Below are 22,914 nucleotides of genomic sequence, written 5' to 3'. Positions count from 1 at the left end.
AAAATGGGAAACACCTGGAGAGGGGTGAAGACAACCACAAAGACAGAGAACACAGGTATGAATACACAGGGAAAATGGGCAACAGGTATGAATACACAGGGAAAATGGGCAACACCTGGAGAGGGGTGGAGACAACCACAAAGACAGAGAACACAGGTATGAATACACAGGGAAAATGGGCAACACCTGGAGAGGGGTGGAGACAACCACAAAGACAGAGGTATGAATACACAGGGACAATGGGAAACACCTGGAGAGGGGTGGAGACAACCACAAAGACAGAGGTATGAATACACAGGGACAATGGGAAACACCTGGAGAGGGGTGGAGACAACCACAAAGACAGAGGTATGAATACACAGGGACAATGGGAAACACCTGGAGAGGGGTGGAGACAACCACAAAGACAGAGGTATGAATACACAGGGACAATGGGAAACACCTGGAGAGGGGGGGTGGAGACAACCACAAAGACAGAGGTATGAATACACAGGGACAATGGGAAACACCTGGAGAGGGGTGGAGACAACCACAAAGACAGAGGTATGAATACACAGGGACAATGGGCAACACCTGGAGAGGGGTGGAGACAACCACAAAGACAGAGAACACAGGTATGAATACACAGGGACAATGGGAAACACCTGGAGAGGGGTGGAGACAACCACAAAGACAGAGAACACAGGTATGAATACACAGGGAAAATGGGAAACACCTGGAGAGGGGTGGAGACAACCACAAAGACAGAGAACACAGGTATGAATACACAGGGAAAATGGGCAACACCTGGAGAGGGGTGGAGACAACCACAAAGACAGAGAACACAGGTATGAATACACAGGGAAAATGGGAAACACCTGGAGAGGGGTGGAGACAACCACAAAGACAGAGAACACAGGTATGAATACACAGGGAAAATGGGCAACACCTGGAGAGGGGTGGAGACAACCACAAAGACAGAGAACACAGGTATGAATACACAGGGAAAATGGGCAACACCTGGAGAGGGGTGGAGACAACCACAAAGACAGAGAACACAGGTATGAATACACAGGGACAATGGGCAACACCTGGAGAGGGGTGGAGACAACCACAAAGACAGAGAACACAGGTATGAATACACAGGGAAAATGGGAAACACCTGGAGAGGGGTGGAGACAACCACAAAGACAGAGAACACAGGTATGAATACACAGGGAAAATGGGCAACACCTGGAGAGGGGTGGAGACAACCACAAAGACAGAGGTATGAATACACAGGGACAATGGGAAACACCTGGAGAGGGGTGGAGACAACCACAAAGACAGAGAACACAGGTATGAATACACAGGGAAAATGGGAAACACCTGGAGAGGGGTGGAGACAACCACAAAGACAGAGAACACAGGTATGAATACACAGGGAAAATGGGCAACACCTGGAGAGGGGTGGAGACAACCACAAAGACAGAGGTATGAATACACAGGGACAATGGGAAACACCTGGAGAGGGGTGGAGACAACCACAAAGACAGAGGTATGAATACACAGGGACAATGGGAAACACCTGGAGAGGGGTGGAGACAACCACAAAGACAGAGGTATGAATACACAGGGACAATGGGAAACACCTACTGGAGAGGGGTGGAGACAACCACAAAGACAGAGGTATGAATACACAGGGACAATGGGAAACACCTGGAGAGGGGTGGAGACAACCACAAAGACAGAGGTATGAATACACAGGGACAATGGGAAACACCTGGAGAGGGGTGGAGACAACCACAAAGACAGAGGTATGAATACACAGGGACAATGGGCAACACCTGGAGAGGGGTGGAGACAACCACAAAGACAGAGGTATGAATACACAGGGACAATGGGCAACACCTGGAGAGGGGTGGAGACAACCACAAAGACAGAGGTATGAATACACAGGGACAATGGGAAACACCTGGAGAGGGGTGGAGACAACCACAAAGACAGAGGTATGAATACACAGGGACAATGGGAAACACCTGGAGAGGGGTGGAGACAACCACAAAGACAGAGGTATGAATACACAGGGACAATGGGCAACACCTGGAGAGGGGTGGAGACAACCACAAAGACAGAGGTATGAATACACAGGGACAATGGGAAACACCTGGAGAGGGGTGGAGACAACCACAAAGACAGAGGTATGAATACACAGGGACAATGGGCAACACCTGGAGAGGGGTGGAGACAACCACAAAGACAGAGAACACAGGTATGAATACACAGGGACAATGGGCAACACCTGGAGAGGGGTGGAGACAACCACAAAGACAGAGAACACAGGTATGAATACACAGGGACAATGGGCAACACCTGGAGAGGGGTGGAGACAACCACAAAGACAGAGAACACAGGTATGAATACACAGGGACAATGGGAAACACCTGGAGAGGGGTGGAGACAACCACAAAGACAGAGAACACAGGTATGAATACACAGGGACAATGGGCAACACCTGGAGAGGGGTGGAGACAACCACAAAGACAGAGAACACAGGTATGAATACACAGGGACAATGGGCAACACCTGGAGAGGGGTGGAGACAACCACAAAGACAGAGAACACAGGTATGAATACACAGGGACAATGGGAAACACCTGGAGAGGGGTGGAGACAACCACAAAGACAGAGAACACAGGTATGAATACACAGGGACAATGGGAAACACCTGGAGAGGGGTGGAGACAACCACAAAGACAGAGGTATGAATACACAGGGACAATGGGAAACACCTGGAGAGGGGTGGAGACAACCACAAAGACAGAGAACACAGGTATGAATACACAGGGACAATGGGAAACACCTGGAGAGGGGTGGAGACAACCACAAAGACAGAGAACACAGGTATGAATACACAGGGACAATGGGCAACACCTGGAGAGGGGTGGAGACAACCACAAAGACAGAGAACACAGGTATGAATACACAGGGACAATGGGCAACACCTGGAGAGGGGTGGAGACAACCACAAAGACAGAGGTATGAATACACAGGGACAATGGGCAACACCTGGAGAGGGGTGGAGACAACCACAAAGACAGAGAACACAGGTATGAATACACAGGGACAATGGGAAACACCTGGAGAGGGGTGGAGACAACCACAAAGACAGAGGTATGAATACACAGGGACAATGGGCAACACCTGGAGAGGGGTGGAGACAACCACAAAGAACACAGGTATGAATACACAGGGACAATGGGCAACACCTGGAGAGGGGTGGAGACAACCACAAAGAACACAGGTATGAATACACAGGGACAATGGGCAACACCTGGAGAGGGGTGGAGACAACCACAAAGAACACAGGTATGAATACACAGGGACAATGGGCAACACCTGGAGAGGGGTGGAGACAACCACAAAGAACACAGGTATGAATACACAGGGACAATGGGCAACACCTGGAGAGGGGTGGAGACAACCACAAAGACAGAGGTATGAATACACAGGGACAATGGGCAACACCTGGAGAGGGGTGGAGACAACCACAAAGACAGGTATGAATACCAGGGACAATGGGCAACACCTGGAGTGTGACAGACAGGTGAACCAGATCAGGTGTGACAGCAATATCAACAGCACAACGTTCATGTCACTATGTGCAGTAATGTGTAACCAATAAGAAACCTGTCCCTTTCCACTCGTCTATTATCTTTGTTTAGAAATAGCCATTTGTGATGACTTACTGATGCTTCTAGTGTGTCTCCTCAATGAAGAGAGCTGCGTGACCATGTGACACCATCCTTGATGTGGGGAAGAGTGTTGGACAGGCACATCCTGTTCCTGTTAAGACACCTGGCCAGCTGAGTGCAGGTGGGCTCTCCTGTCCAACATGAGCCTCCTACCATGGACAGATTTTTCACCTCGTGTTACGTCTCTTGGAAGAGGGAACGCAACTCCCTGTGGAGTGAAAAGGGGACTGTAGGTGCCAGGATGACAAAGGCAGATCATTTATTGGGGCTGAACTGAATCAAAGAAAGTAAATGTCAAAGTCCCCTCTCCTACCTGCCTACCCACTACTTACCTAACCTACCCTCTCCTACCTTACCTGCCTACCCACTACTTACCTACCCTACCCTCTCCTACCTTACCTGCCTACCCACTACTTACCTAACCTACCCTCTCCTACCTTACCTGCAACACCTGGAGAGGGTACCACAAAGACAGAGACTACCCACTACTTACCTAACCTACCCTCTCCTACTTTACCTGCCTACCCACTACTTACCTAACCTACCCTCTCCTACCTTACCTGCCTACCCACTACTTACCTAACCTACCCTCCCTCTCCCACCCTCTCCTACCTTACCTGCCTACCCACTACTTACAGGTAGGACCAGGGACAATGGGAAACACCTGGAGAGGGGTGGAGACAACCACAAAGACAGGAACACCTAACCTGAATACACAGGTACCTGTCTGGAGGTACTTACCTAACCTACCCTCTCCACCTTACCTGCCTACCCACTACTTACCTAACCTACCCTCTCCTACCTTACCTGCCTACCTACTACTTACCTAACCTACCCTCTCCTACCTGCCTACCCACTACTTACCTAACCTACCCTCTCCTACCTTACCTGCCTACCCACTACTTACCTAACCTACCCTCTCCTACCTGCCTACCCACTACTTACCTAACCTACCCTCTCCTACCTGCCTATCCACTACTTACCTAACCTACCCTCTCCTACCTGCCTACCCACTACTTACCTAACCTACCCTCTCCTACCTGCCTACCCACTACTTACCTAACCTACCCTCTCCTACCTGCCTGCCTACTACTTACCTAACCTACCCTCTCCTACCTGCCTACCCACTACTTACCTAACCTACCCTCTCCTACCTGCCTACCCACTACTTACCTAACCTACCCTCTCCTACCTGCCTACCCACTACTTACCTAACCTACCCTCTCCTACCTGCCTACCCACTACTTATCTAACCTACCCTCTCCTACCTTACCTGCCTACCCACTACTTACCTAACCTACCCTCTCCTACCTGCCTACCCACTACTTACCTAACCTACCCTCTCCTACCTGCCTACCCACTACTTACCTAACCTACCCTCCTCCTACCTGCCTACCCACTACTTACCTAACCTACCTGCCTCTCCTACCTTACCTGCCTACCCACTACTTACCTAACCTACCCTCTCCTACCTTACCTGCCTACCCACTACTTACCTAACCTACCCTCTCCTACCTTACCTGCCTACCCTAACCTACCCTCTCCTATCCTACCCACCTTATCTAACCTACCCTCTCTTACCTGCCTACCCACTACTTACCTAACCTACCCTCTCCTACCTGCCTACCTACCCTCTCCTACCTGCCTACCTACTACTTACCTAACCTACCCTCTCCTACCTTACCTGCCTACCCACTACTTACCTAACCTACCCTCTCCTACCTGCCTACCCACTACTTATCTAACCCACCCTCTCCTACCTTACCTGCCTACCCACTACTTACCTAACCTACCCTCTCCTACCTGCCTACCCACTACTTATCTAACCCACCCTCTCCTACCTTACCTGCCTACCCACTACTTACCTAACCTACCCTCTCCTACCTGCCTACCCACTACTTATCTAACCTACCCTCTCCTACCTTACCTGCCTACCCACTACTTACCTAACCCACCCTCTCCTACCTGCCTACCCACTACTTACCTAACCTACCCCCTCCTACCTTACCTGCCTACCCACTACTTACCTAACCTACCCTCTCCTACTTTACCTGCCTACCCACTACTTACCTAACCTACCCTCTCCTACCTGCCTACCCACTACTTACCTAACCTACCCTCTCCTACCTTACCTGCCTACCCACTACTTACCTAACCTACCCTCTCCTACCTGCCTACCCACTACTTACCTAACCTACCCTCTCTTACCTTACCTGCCTACCCACTACTTACCTAACCTACCCTCTCCTACCTTACCTGCCTACCCACTACTTACCTAACCTACCCTCTCCTACCTGCCTACCCACTACTTACCTAACCTACCCTCTCCTACCTGCCTACCCACTACTTACCTAACCTACCCTCTCCTACCTTACCTGCCTACCCACTACTTACCTAACCTACCCTCTTCTACCTGCCTACCCACTACTTACCTAACCTACCCACTACTTACCTAACCTACCCTCTCCTACCTGCCTACCCACTACTTACCTAACCTACCCTCTCCTACCTGCCTACCCACCACTACTTATCCTAACCTACCCTCTCCTACCTGCCTACCCACTACTTACCTAACCTACCCTCTCCTACCTTACCTGCCTACCCACTACTTACCTAACCTACCCTCTCTCTACCTGCCTACCCACTACTTACCTAACCTACCCTCTCCTACCTGCCTACCCACTACTCCTAACCTACCCTCTCCTACCTGCCTACCCACTACTTACCTAACCTACCCTCTCCTACCTGCCTACCCACTACTTACCTAACCTACCCTCTCCTACCTTACCTGCCTACCCACTACTTACCTAACCTACCCTCTCCTACCTTACCTGCCTACCCACTACTTACCTAACCTACCCTCTCCTACCTTACCTGCCTACCCACTACTTACCTAACCTACCCTCTCCTACCTTACCTGCCTACCCACTACTTACCTAACCTACCCTCTCCTACCTTACCTGCCTACCCACTACTTACCTAACCTACCCTCTCCTACCTGCCTACCCACTACTTATCTAACCTACCCTCTCCTACCTTACCTGCCTACCCACTACTTACCTAACCTACCCTCTCTTACCTTACCTGCCTACCCACTACTTACCTAACCTACCCTCTCCTACCTTACCTGCCTACCCACTACTTACCTAACCTACCCTACTCCTAACCTTACCTGCCTACCCACTACTTACCTAACCTACCCTCTCCTACCTTACCTGCCTACCCACTACTTACCTAACCTACCCTCTCCTACCTTACCTGACTACCCACTACTTACCTAACCTACCCTCTCCTACCTTACCTGACTACCCACTACTTACCTAACCTACCCTCTCCTACCTTACCTGCCTACCCACTACTTACCTAACCTACCCTCTCCTACCTTACCTGCCTACCCACTACTTACCTAACCTACCCTCTCCTACTTTACCTGCCTACCCACTACTTACCTAACCTACCCTCTCCTACCTTACCTGCCTACCCACTACTTACCTAACCTACCCTCTCCTACTTTACCTGCCTACCCACTACTTACCTAACCTACCCTCTCCTACTTTACCTGCCTACCCACTACTTACCTAACCTACCCTCTCCTACCTTACCTGCCTACCCACTACTTACCTAACCTACCCTCTCCTACCTTACCTGCCTACCCACTACTTACCTAACCTAGCACCACCTGGTGCCCACTCACCAAAATACAGGGGGTTATCCACCCAGGTCTTACCTAGTGTGCATAGACAGTAAATACTAACAGGTTATGTATGCCCATACCCCTCTTGCCTAAGCATTTCCTAGGTGTCTTCCCCCTGCATAGACAGTAAATACTATCTTATAATAATAATAATAATATATGCCATTTAGCAGACGCTTTTATCCAAAGCGACTTACAGTCATGTGTGCATACATTCTAACGTATGGGTGGTCCCGGGGATCGAACCCACTAGGCCTCTTGCCTAAGCATTTCCTAGGTGTCTTCCCCCTGCATAGACAGTAAATACTACAGGTTATGTATGCCCATAGGCCTCTTGCCTAAGCACTTCCTAGGTGTCTTCCCCCTGCATAGACAGTAAATACTACAGGTTATGTATGCCCATAGGCCTCTTGCCTAAGCACTTCCTAGGTGTCTCCCCCTGCATAGACAGTAAATACTACAGGTTATGTATGCCCATAGGCCTCTTGCCTAAGCACTTCCTAGGTGTCTTCCCCCCTGGGAACATAGACAGTAAATACTACAGGTTATGTATGCCCATAGGCCTCTTGCCTAAGCACTTCCTAGGTGTCTTCCCCCCTGGGAACATAGACAGTAAATACTACAGGTTATGTATGCCCATAGGCCTCTTGCCTAAGCACTTCCTAGGTGTCTCCCCCCTGCATAGACAGTAAATACTACAGGTTATGTATGCCCATAGGCCTCTTGCCTAAGCACTTCCTAGGTGCCGTCCCCCTGCATAGACAGTAAATACTACAGGTTATGTATGCCCATAGGCCTCTTGCCTAAGCACTTCCTAGGTGCCTTCCCCCCTGGGAACATAGACAGTAAATACTATGGGTTATGTATGCCCATAGGCCTCTTGCCTAAGCACTTCCTAGGTGTCTTCCCCCTGCATAGACAGTAAATACTACAGGTTATGTATGCCCATAGGCCTCTTGCCTAAGCACTTCCTAGGTGTCTTCCCCCCTGGGAACACATGAAACAGAATAATACAAACGTAAGGAAACCATTTCAAGAATCAAAAACACTGCGCCCTATTGGCACACATATACATATAGATCAGCAGCTACAAAATACTTAACAAAAACCTCTGAGCAACAACCAACACAAGACATATCAATGAGCAACAACCAACACATATCAATGAGCAACAACCAACACATATCAATCAGCAACAACCAACACAACACATATCAATCAGCAACAACCAACACATATCAATCAGCAACAACCAACACATATCAATCAGCAACAACCAACACAAGACATATCAATGAGCAACAACCAACACAAGACATATCAATCAGCAACAACCAACACATATCAATCAGCAACAACCAACACATATCAATCAGCAACAACCAACACAACACATATCAATCAGCAACAACCAACACATATCAATCAGCAACAACCAACACATATCAATCAGCAACAACCAACACAAGACATATCAATCAGCAACAACCAACACATATCAATCAGCAACAACCAACACAACACATATCAATCAGCAACAACCAACACATATCAATCAGCAACAACCAACACATATCAATCAGCAACAACCAACACAAGACATATCAATGAGCAACAACCAACACAAGACATATCAATCAGCAACAACCAACACATATCAATGAGCAACAACCAACACATATCAATGAGCAACAACCAACACATATCAATCAGCAACAACCAACACAAGACATATCAATCAGCAACAACCAACACAACACATATCAATCAGCAACAACCAACACATATCAATCAGCAACAACCAACACAAGACATATCAATCAGCAACAACCAACACAACACATATCAATCAGCAACAACCAACACATATCAATGAGCAACAACCAACACAAGACATATCAATCAGCAACAACCAACACAACACATATCAATCAGCAACAACCAACACAACACATATCAATCAGCAACAACCAACACATATCAATCAGCAACAACCAACACATATCAATCAGCAACAACCAACACAAGACATATCAATGAGCAACAACCAACACAAGACATATCAATCAGCAACAACCAACACATATCAATGAGCAACAACCAACACATATCAATGAGCAACAACCAACACATATCAATGAGCAACAACCAACACATATCAATCGGCAACAACCAACACAAGACATATCAATCAGCAACAACCAACACATATCAATCAGCAACAACCAACACAAGACATATCAATGAGCAACAACCAACACAAGACATATCAATGAGCAACAACCAACACATATCAATGAGCAACAACCAACACATATCAATGAGCAACAACCAACACAAGACATATCAATGAGCAACAACCAACACATATCAATGAGCAACAACCAACACATATCAATGAGCAACAACCAACACATATCAATCGGCAACAACCAACACAAGACATATCAATCAGCAACAACCAACACAAGACATATCAATCAGCAACAACCAACACAAGACATATCAATGAGCAACAACCAACACAAGACATATCAATGAGCAACAACCAACACATATCAATCAGCAACAACCAACACATATCAATCAGCAACAACCAACACAAGACATATCAATGAGCAACAACCAACACATATCAATCAGCAACAACCAACACATATCAATCAGCAACAACCAACACAAGACATATCAATGAGCAACAACCAACACAAGACATATCAATGAGCAACAACCAACACATATCAATCAGCAACAACCAACACATATCAATCAGCAACAACCAACACAAGACATATCAATCAGCAACAACCAACACATATCAATCAGCAACAACCAACACATATCAATGAGCAACAACCAACACATATCAATGAGCAACAACCAACACATATCAATGAGCAACAACCAACACATATCAATGAGCAACAACCAACACATATCAATGAGCAACAACCAACACATATCAATCAGCAACAACCAACACATATCAATCAGCAACAACCAACACATATCAATCAGCAACAACCAACACATATCAATCAGCAACAACCAACACAAGACATATCAATCAGCAACAACCAACACAAGACATATCAATCAGCAACAACCAACACATATTTACATTTACATTTAAGTCATTTAGCAGACGCAATCAGACCACTTACAAATTGATTCACCTTATGACATCCAGTGGAACAGCCACTTTACAATAGTGCATCTAAATATTTTAAGGGGGGAGGGGGTGAGAAGGATTACTTTATCCTATCCTAAGTATTCCTTAAAGAGGTGGGGTTTCAGGTGTCTCCGGAAGGTGGTGATTGACTCAATCCTGGCAGTTTGTTCCACCAAGCCAGAGCAGCGATACAGTTTTGACTGGGCTGGCATATCAATCAGGAACTGTACTTCCTCAGTGGTAGGGAGACGAGCAGGCCAGAGGTGGATGAACGCAGTGCCCTTATTTGGGTGTAGGGCAACAACCTGGAGGTACAAGGTGCATATCAATCACAGCAACCAACACAAGACATATCAATAGCGGATGCAACCAACTGGAAGCCAGTGGAATCAGCAAGGAGCAACACGTGAGAGAACTTGGGAAGGTTGAACACAACCAACTGCATTCTGGATGAGTTGTAGGGGTTTCAATGGCAAGGCAAGCCAAGCCAATCAGCAGCAGTAATCCAGACGGGAGATGACAAGTGCAGGATTAACCAACGCATATCCTGTCAGGCAACAACCAACGGATGTTGTAGAGCATGAACCTCAGGAACGTGCCACCGTCTTGATGTTAGTTGAGAACGACAGGGTGTTGTCCAGGATCAACCAAGGTTCTTAGCGCTCTGGGAGGAGGACACAATGAGTTGTCAACCGTGATGGCAATCATGGAACAAGTCCTTCCCCGGGAGGAAGAGCAGCTATCAATTCAGCAGGTGGTGATCCGTCATCCACACTGATATGTCTGCCAGACATGCAGAGATGCGATTCGCCACCTGGTCATCAGAAGGGGGAAAGTTGACATATCAATCAGCAACAACCAACACATATCAATCAGCAACAACCAACACAAGACATATCAATCAGCTCTCTCCTAACAAAGGAACACTTGCTTTTCTAGCTTCAGAAGGAATCTGTAATTGTAGACAGCTGTTTCTGACGAGAGGGCGGGGTCATTGGTCTGCTAAATGACTTAAATGTAAATGTAAATGTCAGCGCCAATCATCAATGGGGCCGACCAATCAGCTGCTTCGAAGAATCCAGGAAGCCATTTCCTGAAATACAAACCCATAACACACAGAAACTGGGGAATGTAACACCAAGTCGTCTCTGGGATTCAAACCAGGGATCTTTCAGTTACTGGCCCGACACCCTTAACCACTAGGCTACCTGCAGCAGGAGTCCCATGTTGACAGGAGACCCCACCTTTATTTCTCCCTCATTATGAACATTCATATTGGTCAACAGTCCTACTGTGTGTATTGAACATTCATATTGGACTGTAGCAGCTAGCTAACTGGCTACTGATCAACCTATTGTGTGTATTGAACATTCATATTGAACAGCCTTACCTATAGAGTAGCACCACCACCCATCAGCCCATTCTCTTCTTGATGTCAAAGCTGCAGTGCATTGTTTTTATAGGAGTTTATGATTAATAATCCTATTTATTTCAAGCCACACTAAGATGTCCCCATACTATTACTTTAAAGCCCCTCTGTCAGATATAAACCATCAGAGTGGGAAACCAACTGACATGGAAACAATGGAGCAAATGTATCACTATCAGAGGGGTGTATTATGACATCAGATAGAACAACTCAGACATTCCAAATATCACTTCATTATCAGAGGGGTGTATTATGACATCAGATAGAACTACTCAGACATTCCAAATCAGGCTTCATCCATATCATGAAGGTGGATATTGATCCAACCATTTCCAAAGTAATGACCGGGCTGATGGAAACAGGATATGCCTGAACACTTTTATAAATGAAGACAGACGATTTGTTGGTTTGTTTTACATGGTGGGTCTTTTTGTGTCAGTAAACATGAATAAGTGATAAATGGCAGTGGAAACTCCTTTATGCCAAGTATTTATATAATAACCATCATCTCGAAGTTAAACTTGGAGTCACGTGATGATATGTTGTGTGGTCCTCCCACTATGACTTGGGAAACCATGCAGTTTATTAGGCTACAAATTAAATAAGTTATGAACTTCACAGGGTGGTGAAACTGCATGTGATGAGCTTGATGCTCCTTTCCAATACATTTTGATGGTCTTATTCTGGTGACGTGATGATCGATGCTTGGCTGCCATTTGACAAATAAAATAATATCTCTCTTATCCATAATAATCTCATCATGTAGGTAGCCTACTAACACTGTATCTGTGAGCTGCTGGCTACAGTGCACGGGACAAGAGCACATTTTCTATATAACTCAACAGTTTATCAAAACCATCAGTAGAGTTGACAATGTGATGGAAACCCATTTAACTTGTATTTTTCATTCAGTACATGGGAATTCAACAGGAAAACATTTTTTTCCGTGCACTACGTCATCACGCAAATACTTTTATCCGCAATAAATCTGTTTGATGCAAACATTTCCGATGGGAAAATGCGTATATTGTTTAATGCACAGGGGAATTTAACAACAGACGTTATTTTGTTGTGCACTACGTCATCACGCTCAGCATTTTATCCACAATAAGTCTGATGGAAACATGCATATATTGTTTGAAGCAGATTGGAGATTATTCACATGAAAATCTGTCGCAAATTGCGTGGAAATTTAGCAACTAAGGTGGATATTGATCCAACACCTGCCGTATATTCAAACCAGCCCACTGGGCACAGACATCAGTTCAACATCTAGTTTCTCGTTACATTTTTTTGAGTCCTCAACTAAAGTGAATTCAACATGAAATTCTGTCACCAGTCATTGGATTTAGTTTGCAAGTTGGGTGAAACACTAAATGTCACATGTCATTGGATTTAGGTTGCCAGTTGGGTGAAACACTAAATGTCACATGTCATTGGATTTAGGTTGCCAGTTGGGTGAAACACTAAATGTCACCTGTCATTGGATTTAGGTTGCCAGTTGGGTGAAACACTAAATGTCACATGTCATTGGATTTAGGTTGCCAGTTGGGTGAAACACTAAATGTCACCTGTCATTGGATTTAGGTTGCCAGTTGGGTGAAACACTAAATGTCACCTGTCATTGGATTTAGGTTGCCAGTTGGGTGAAACACTAAATGTCACCTGTCATTGGATTTAGGTTGCCAGTTGGGTGAAACACTAAATGTCACCTGTCATTGGATTTAGGTTGCCAGTTGGGTGAAACACTAAATGTCACCTGTCATTGGATTTAGGTTGCCAGTTGGGTGAAACACTAAATGTCACCTGTCATTGGATTTAGGTTGCCAGTTGGGTGAAACACTAAATGTCACATGTCATTGGATTTAGGTTGCCAGTTGGGTGAAAAATAAATATAAATACCTGATGTTGATGTCTTTTCACAAATCCAATCAGTTTTCCACATTGATCAAACATCACATGGAATTATTTTGTTGAAATGTGGAAACAAAGTTTATTCAACCAGTGGGAGGTTTGTAAAAGCCCTCGGGAAAGTCGAACAAAAAACTTTTCATTGAGACAATGATGAAACAGCAATCAGTAGGAGAGTTGTGGTGGATATTATAAAATAAGGATCTGCTGGAGTCCAAGTCAAACCAAGATTCTTTATTTATTTAATCCGCGGGCGAGTCAGTGAACATTTTCATGTCATTAAATCATCAGTGGGCCAACAATGTAAATGTCAACAATGGAACAAATGCATCACATCCAAATATCACTTGATTATCTGTAGTGCTGGAGGAATGACACACCCAGATAAACACACACAGTCAGATAAACACACACAGTCAGATAAACACAGAGTTTAAAAAAGGACCATTGGACACATGGAATCTGATTTACTCTGTATTCGAAACTGACATACTCCATATTCAATTCATATTTTCTAACAGAGACATACAAATATATTTTAGAGTATATTTTTTACAATTGGATTTCATTTTATATGGTATAAACAAGTAAACACATTCTCAGTCAACAATAGAAGACACTGGGAGCACTGTGTTCTCTGATGAACTTTAAAGGTGATGTGAAATATCACACTAGGAGAAGTTATTTTTCTGTGGATTCTCACATGCCTTTTAGGTGACATTTGTAAAGGTGTGTATTCGCTCATGAGCTTTCAGCTTTCCTAACTCCGTAAAACTCTTTCTACACTGAGCGCGATGGTATGGCTTCTCCCCTGTGTGTATTTCGCTCATGATATTTCATGTTTCCTAACTGGTTAAAACTCTTTCCACAATGGGTGCAATGGTATGGCTTATCCCCTGTGTGAATTCGCTCATGAGATTGTAGGTTTCCTAACAAGCTAAAACTCTTTCCACACTTTGCGCAATGGAAAGGCTTCTCCCCTGTGTGTATTCTCTCGTGTCTTTTCAGGTTTCCTAAATGGTTAAAACTCGTTCCACACAAGGCGCAATGGAAAGGCTTTGCTTCGGTGTGTGTCCTCTCATGTCTTTTCAGGCTTCCTAACTTGGTAAACTTAGTTCCACACTGGGAGCAGTGGTAAGGCTTATCCCCTGTGTGTATTTGTTCATGAGATTTCATGTTATCTAACTTGTTAAAACTCTTTCCACACTGTTCACAATGGTATGGCTTCTCCCCTGTGTGTATTCGCCCATGAGCAATTAGGCTTCCTAAGCGGTTAAAACTCTTTCCACAATGTGAGCAGTGGTAAGGCTTCTCCCCTGTGTGTATTCGGCCATGAGCTTTCAGGCTTCCTAACTGGCTAAAACTCTTTCCACAATTGGAGCAATGGTAAGGCTTTTCCCCTGTGTGTATTCGCTCATGAGCTTTCAGGCTTCCTAACTTGATAAAACTCTTTCCACACTGAGAGCAGAGGTGTCGTCTTGCTGGTTTGGACATCTCTGGTTCCTCCGAGTTTGGTTTTCCTCCTGCCAAAGACAGTGTTTATTTAAAGAGAGACGTGAATGAAATCTCCACATGATAAAACTGCCTTGCTATGAGGTGTAATCCAAATCAGATCCCTCAATAACATGAGGCCAGTTTTCAAACATTTCATCATTTAAAACAATCTTTGTGTGATTTTAAAACAAATCATGTTGAAGAGCTTCCTGGTAATATAGTTACATTACTCATTCTGTTTCAGTAGTTATAACACAAAACACAGTTCTATCACACTCAAGACACAGACATAGCCGGATTCCTATCAAGCAGGTGGTTCTAAATATATAACTTTCATAGCTGTATGATACAGAATGTGACCTACACACTTCCTTAAAATTCGGTGACAAGCCGAATTTCTTCAGCCTCCTGAGGCTCGCTGTCAGTGTGAGTGGACCAATTCAGTTTGTCTGTGATGTGTATGCCGAGGAACTTAAAACTAGCTATCCTCTCCACTACTGTTCCATTGATGTGGATAGGGGGGTGTTCCCTCTGCTGTTTCCTGAAGTCCACAATCATCTCCTTAGTTTTGTTGACGTTGAGTGTGAGGTTATTTTCCTGACCCCACACTCCGAGGGCCCTCACCTCCTCCCTGTAGGCCGTCTCGTCGTTGTTGGTAATCAAGCCTACCACTGTTGTGTCGTCCGCAAACTTGATGATTGAGTTGGAGGCGTGCGTGGCCACGCAGTCGTGGGTGAACAGGGAGTACAGGAGAGGGCTCAGAACGCACCCTTGTGGGGCCCCCGTGTTGAGGATCAGCGGGGAGGAGATGTTGTTGCCTACCCTCACCACCTGGGGGCGGCCCGTCAGGAAGTCCAGTACCCAGTTGCACAGGGCGGGGTCGAGACCCAGGGTCTCGAGCTTGATGATGAGCTTGGAGGGTACTATGGTGTTGAATGCCGAGCTGTAGTCTATGAACAGCATTCTCACATAGGTATTCCTCTTGTCCAGGTGGGCTAGGGCAGTGTGCAGTGTGGTTGAGATTGCATCGTCTGTGGACCTATTTGGGCGGTAAGCAAATTGGAGTGGGTCTAGGGTGTCAGGTAGGGTGGAGGTGATATAGTCCTTGACTAGTCTCTCAAAGCACTTCGTGATGACGGAAGTGAGTGCTACGGGGCGGTAGTCATTTAGCTCAGTTACCTTAGCTTTCTTGGGAACAGGAACAATGGTGGCCCTCTTGAAGCATGTGGGAACAGCAGACTGGTATAGGGATTGATTGAATATGTCCGTAAACACACCGGCCAGCTGGTCTGCGCATGCTCTGAGGGCGCGGCTGGGGATGCCGTCTGGGCCTGCAGCCTTGCGAGGGTTAACACGTTTAAATGTCTTACTCACCTCGGCTGCAGTGAAGGAGAGACCGCATGTTTTCGTTGCAGGCCGTGTCAGTGGCACTGTATTGTCCTCAAAGCGGACAAAAAAAGTTATTTAGTCTGCCTGGGAGCAAGACATCCTGGTCCGTGACTGGGCTGGGTTTCTTCTTGTAGTCCGTGATTGACATGCCTCTTGTGTCTGAGCCATTGAATTGAGATTCCACTTTGTCTCTGTACTGACGCTTAGCTTGTTTAATAGCCTTGCGGAGGGAATAGCTGCATTGTTTATATTCGGACATGTTACCAGACACCTTGCCCTGATTAAAAGCAGTGGTTCGCGCTTTCAGTTTCACGCGAATGCTACCATCAATCCACGGTTTCTGGTTTGGGAATGTTTTTATCGTTGCTATGGGAACGACATCTTCGACGCACGTTCTAATGAACTCGCACACCGAATCAGCGTATTCGTCAATATTTCCATCTGACGCAATACGAAACATGTCCCAGTCCACGTGATGGAAGCAGTCTTGGAGTGTAGAGTCAGCTTGGTCTGACCAGCGTTGGACAGACCTCAGCGTGGGAGCCTCTTGTTTTAATTTCTGCCTGTAGGCAGGGATCAGCAAAATGGAGTCGTGGTCAGATTTCCCGAAAGGGGGGCGGGGCAGGGCCTTATATGCGTCGCAGAAGTTAGAGTAACAATGATCCAAGGTTTTACCACCCCTGGTTGCGCAATCGATATGCTGATAAAATTTGGGGAGTCTTGTTTTCAGATTAGCTTTGTTAAAATCCCCAGCTACAATGAATGCAGCCTCCGGATAAATGGTTTCCAGTTTGCAAAGAGTTAAATAAAGTTTGTTCAGAGCCATCGATGTGTCTGCTTGGGGGGGGATATATACGGCTGTGATTATAATCGAAGAGAATTCTCTTGGAAGATAATGCGGTCTACATTTGTTTGTGAGGAATTCTAAATCAGGTGAACAGAAGGATTTGAGTTCCTGTATGTTTCCTTCATCACACCATGTCCCGTTAGTCATGAGGCATACGCCCCGCCACTCTTCTTACCAGAGAGATGTATGTTTCTGTCGGCGCGATGCGTGGAGAAACCCGTTGGCTGCACCGCCCTGGATAGCGTCTTCCCAGTAAGCCATGTTTCCGTGAAGCAGAGAACGTTGCAGTCTCTGATGTCCCTCTGGAATGCCACCCTTGCTCGGATTTCGTCAACCTTGTTGTCGAGAGACTGGACATTGGCAAGAAGAATGCTGGGAAGTGGTGCGCGATGTGCCCTTTTTCGGAGTCTGACCAGAACACCGCCTCGTTTCCCTCTTTTTCGGAGTCGTTTTTTTGAGTCGCTGCATGCGATCCATTCCGTTGTCCTGTTTGTAAGGCAGAACACAGGATCCGCGTCGCGGAAAACATATTCTTGGTCGTACTGATGGTGAGTTGACGCTGATCTTATATTCAGTAGTTCTTCTCGACTGTATGTAATGAAACCTAAGATGACCTGGGGTACTAATGTAACAAATAACACGTAAAAAAAAACAAAAAACTGCATAGTTTCCTAGGAACGCGAAGCGAGGCGGCCATCTCAGTCGGCGCCGGAAGTCAGTAACATCTCCCTGTTGTCTCAAGGGTTTGACACAATGCTGCACAACGCTGTTCACAAATGTTTAACATTTTGAATAATCACTAATGTCATGATATTTTGGGTAAAAATAATGAAATATTTGATGTATATAAAAGAAAAATATTAATATTTTTTACCCCCATTTTCTCCCCAATTTTTGTCAATTGGTGGTTACAGTCTTGTCTCATCGCTGCAACTCCCGTACGGATTCGGGAGAGGCGAACATCAAGAGCCAACCCGGAAGCCAGCCGCACCAAGGTGTCGGAGGAAACACTGTACACCTGGCAACCGTGTCAGCGTGCATGCGTCCGGCCCACCACAGGAGTCACTACAGCGATGGGACAAGGACCGACCGGCCAAAACCTCCCCCAGCCCGGATGACGCTGGGACAATTGTGCGTCACCTCATGGCTCTCCCGGTCGTGGCCGGCTGCGACACAGCTGGGTATTGAACCAGAATCGGTAGTAACGCAGCTAGCACTGCGATGCAGTGCCTTAGAACGCTGCGCCACTCGGGAGGCTGCATTGATATTTCTGTTCAGTCAAAAGTTTGGACACATCTACTCATTCAAGGGTTTTTCTTTATTTTTGCTATTTTCCACATTGTAGAATAATAGTGAAAACATCAAAACTATGAAATAGCACGTATAGAATCATGTAGAAACCAAAAAAAAAAAGAAATAAATCCAAAAATATTTTATATATGAGCTTCTTCAATGTAGCCCCCCTTTGCCTTGATGACAGCTTTGCACGCTCTTGGCATTCTGTCAACCAGCTTCACGTGAAATTCCTTCACCACACTGTCTGTGTGGGTGGATCATTTCAGATTGTCAGTGAAGTATGTGTACGCCGTGGAACTTTAAGCTTTCCACCTTCTCCACTGCGGTCCCGTGCATTGGACAGTCTTGAAGGAGTTCCAACATATGCTGAGCACTTATTGGCTGCTTTCTTTCACTCTGTGGTCCAACTCATCCCAAACCATCTCAATTGGGTTGAGGTCGAGTGATTGTGGAGGCCAGGTCATCTGATGCAGCATTCAATCACTCTCCTTGGTCAAATAGCCCTTACACAGCCTGGAGGTGTGTTTTGGGTCATTGTCCTGATGAAAAACAAATGATAGTCCCACTAAGCCCAAACCAGATGTGATGGCGTCTCGCTGCAGACTGCTGTGGTAGCCAACCTGGTAAAGTGTGCCCTGACTTCTAAATAATTCACTGACAGTGTCACCAGCAAAGCACCCTCACACCTCCTCCTCCATGCTTCACGGTGGGAACCACACATGCGGAGATCCTCTAATTCACCTACTCTGCATCTCACAAAGACATGGCGGTTGGAACCAAAAATCTCCAATTTGGACTCCAGACCAAAAGGATTTCCACCGGTCTAATGTTCATTGCTCGTGTTTCTTGGCCCAACAAGGCTTTTCTTCTCATTGGTGTCCTTTAGTAGTGGTTTCTTTGCAGCAATTCAACCTTGAAGGCCTGATTCACACAGTCTCCTCTGAACAGTTGATGTTGAGATGTGTCTGTGAAGCATTTATTTGGGCTGCAATTTCTGAGGCTGGCAACTCTAATGAACTTATCCTCTGCAGCAGAGGTAACTCTGGGTCTTCCTTTCCTGTGGCGGTTCTTATGAGAGACAGTTTCATCATAGCGCTTGATGGTTTTGGCGACTGCACTTGAAGAAACTAAAAGTTCTTAACATTTTCCGAATTGACTGACCTTCATGTCTTAAAGTAATGATGGACTGTCGTTTCTCTTTGCTTACTTGAGCTGTTCTTGCCATAACATGTACGTGGACTTTTACCACATAGGGCTATCTTCAGTATACCACCCCTACCTTGTCACAACAACTGATTGGCTCAAACACATTAAGAAGGAAATAAATTCCACAAATCAACTTTTAACAGAGCACATATGTTAATTGAAATGCATTCCAGGTGACTTCCCCATGAAGCTGGTTGAGAGAATGCCAAGAGTGTGCAAGGAAAAGGGTGGCTACTTTGAAGAATTTGTTTAACACTTTTTTCGCTACTATATGATTCCATGATATTTCATAGTTGATGTCTTCACCATTATTCTACAATGTAGAAAATAGTAAAAAAATAAAGAAAAACCCTTGAATGAGAAGTTGTGTGTCCTAACTTTTGACTGGTAGTGTATATGATCGATTCCGTGGGAAAGTCAACCTGAACATGTGTAACGGAGGTGAGAACGTGCCGTAAACTCACTCCACAGCTTGAAACGTCACAGATGGAGCTGTCCAACTGGTACCTTTTAAACTCACTCCACAGCTTGAAACGTCACAGATGGAGCTGTCCAACTGGTACCTTTTAAACTCACTCCACAGCTTGAAACGTCACAGATGGAGCTGTCCAACTGGTACCTTTTAAACTCACTCCACAGCTTGAAACGTCACAGATGGAGCTGTCCAACTGGTACCTTTTAAACTCACTCCACAGCTTGAAACGTCACAGATGGAGCTGTCCAACTGGTACCTTTTAAACTCACTCCACAGCTTGAAACGTCACAGATGGAGCTGTCCAACTGGTACCTTTTAAACTCACTCCACAGCTTGAAACGTCACAGATGGAGCTGTCCAACTGGTACCTTTTAAACTCACTCCACAGCTTGAAACGTCACAGATGGAGCTGTCCAACTGGTACCTTTTAAACTCACTCCACAGCTTGAAACGTCACAGATGGAGCTGTCCAACTGGTACCTTTTAAACTCACTCCACAGCTTGAAACGTCACAGATGGAGCTGTCCAACTGGTACCTTTTGTATCGCTCCATCGGTTCATTGTCAAGGAGAGTGGTCACATGTGATGAGAAGCAGAGGATCACTAGTTTGAGCCCAGTATGGGGACAGAGGAGGAAACTAAACTGGTAGCAGCACACTGGCGTCGGTTACATATTAAATCAATAAAGTGAGTCATTTCCAAATGAAACCATGTTCTTTAAGGTCTATATAGTATATATATTAAACCATGTTCTTTAAGGTCTATATAGTATATATATATTAAACCATGTTCATTAAGGTCTATATAGTATATATATATTAAACCATGTTCTTTAAGGTCTATATAGTATATATATATTAAACCATGTTCTTTAAGGTCTATATAGTATATATATATTAAACCATGTTCATTAAGGTCTGTATGTTGGAGTTCAGGCTTTATTTGACCTGTTAGAGGAAATGAATTTAATTTTGTCCATTACAGAGATGGAGGCCAAGTCTCACAAGAAATGCTTTTCATTCAATCATATTGCCAAGCTTTTAGAAAGGGCTTACGGAGCTTGTTTTAAAAATACATATATTTGCCATGTTTAACAAGTTCTGTAGATCAGATGTTAATGAAGCAATACAGGCCACATTGAAGTGTCTGGAGTTTAGTTTGTATGTTCTACAGTCTAGTAAAGACAGGGGGGGTGTTGACTGGGACAGACAATGTAACATCCATAATGTTTTAAGGAAAAGTTTTTGTAAAACAAGCAGCTTACAATGGATCATCTTGAAACTCTCTCTAAATCTAACTTTCATCAAGGTTTTATATGGTCTATTGGTTTCTCTTTTTTCATTGGCAGAATCCTTTTTCAGTGCTATGATATTCATAACATCCATATCCACCAGTCTATCTTCCTGTCAACTAACATAACTCCACTGGTTGTCCTGGTAACAGATACCAGTGGACAGATCTATTTTATTTGTTCAAACTAAACTACAGCACTTACTTTGATGAGTCAAATCTGATCCTTTCATCTCTTCTCCTCCTCTCACAGTTCCACTCAGCCCCGTTGTTTTCCTGCAGTCAACAAGCAATACAGACAACCTCTTCATACCCAGCAGTAAGGTGCTACCAGGAGAGGCACGACACAGGGACTCCGGGAGGGCGGAGGGACTAGCGTTGTCCTGGTAACCATAAAGAGGGGACACAGACACATATCATTATGGATGCTGATGTCACTGTTGTCATGAAGTGCTTTACAGAAACCCAGCCCAGACCCAGATAGAGCAAGCTGTATGCTAGACCAGACCAAGCTGTACCATCTGGTGTTCTGATCTGGAGAGACTCTTCTCTGCCTCGTCAGCATCAGGATGTTGCTGAGGCTCTCCAGAGGATCCACAATTGTCATGTCTCTCTCCTGTGTGAACGACAACATCAAACAGATGGTAAACCTACGACCATCTATTACAATCATAGACATTCATATCTAAAAATGCCACAAAAAGGGTCGTCCCACGAAATGGGTGCCTTTACGTTTAAAAAATATTTTAAGTAGAAATTACGCACCAATATTGAATTTTAAAAGCCTGTTGGCAGCCTAGTGGTTAGGTTGCAAGATCAACGGTTGCAAGATCGAATCCCAGAGCTGACAAGGTAAAAAAAATCTGTTGTTTTGCCCCTGAACAAGGCAGTTAACCCACTGTTTCTAGGACCTCATTGAAAATAAGAATTAGTTCTTAACTGACTTGCCCAGTTAAAGAAAAGGTCAAATAAAATAAAAGATGGGGAGAACTTGAATG

The 22,914-nt window shown here is 45.2% G+C and overlaps 1 protein-coding gene across 1 annotated transcript in view; it reads right to left on the bottom strand.

Moving 5' to 3' along the window:
* Positions 1-22,453, bottom strand: part of LOC124019451 (zinc finger protein 501-like) — a 42,813-nt gene extending 20,360 nt beyond the window's left edge. Inside the window, exons 1-2 of the mRNA XM_046334798.1 lie at positions 22,435-22,453; positions 22,122-22,299 (exon numbers count right to left, since the gene is read on the bottom strand). Of these exons, the coding sequence (XP_046190754.1) occupies positions 22,122-22,299; positions 22,435-22,437 (181 nt within the window). The 5' untranslated portion in view covers positions 22,438-22,453. The remainder of the gene's footprint in view (positions 1-22,121; positions 22,300-22,434) is intronic.
* Positions 22,454-22,914: the final 461 nt, after the last annotated feature.

This window comes from Oncorhynchus gorbuscha, unplaced genomic scaffold, assembly GCF_021184085.1.
Source record: "Oncorhynchus gorbuscha isolate QuinsamMale2020 ecotype Even-year unplaced genomic scaffold, OgorEven_v1.0 Un_scaffold_969, whole genome shotgun sequence".
In the NCBI taxonomy this organism is placed as follows: domain Eukaryota; kingdom Metazoa; phylum Chordata; class Actinopteri; order Salmoniformes; family Salmonidae; genus Oncorhynchus; species Oncorhynchus gorbuscha.
This window is presented reverse-complemented; position numbering and strand designations above follow the sequence as displayed.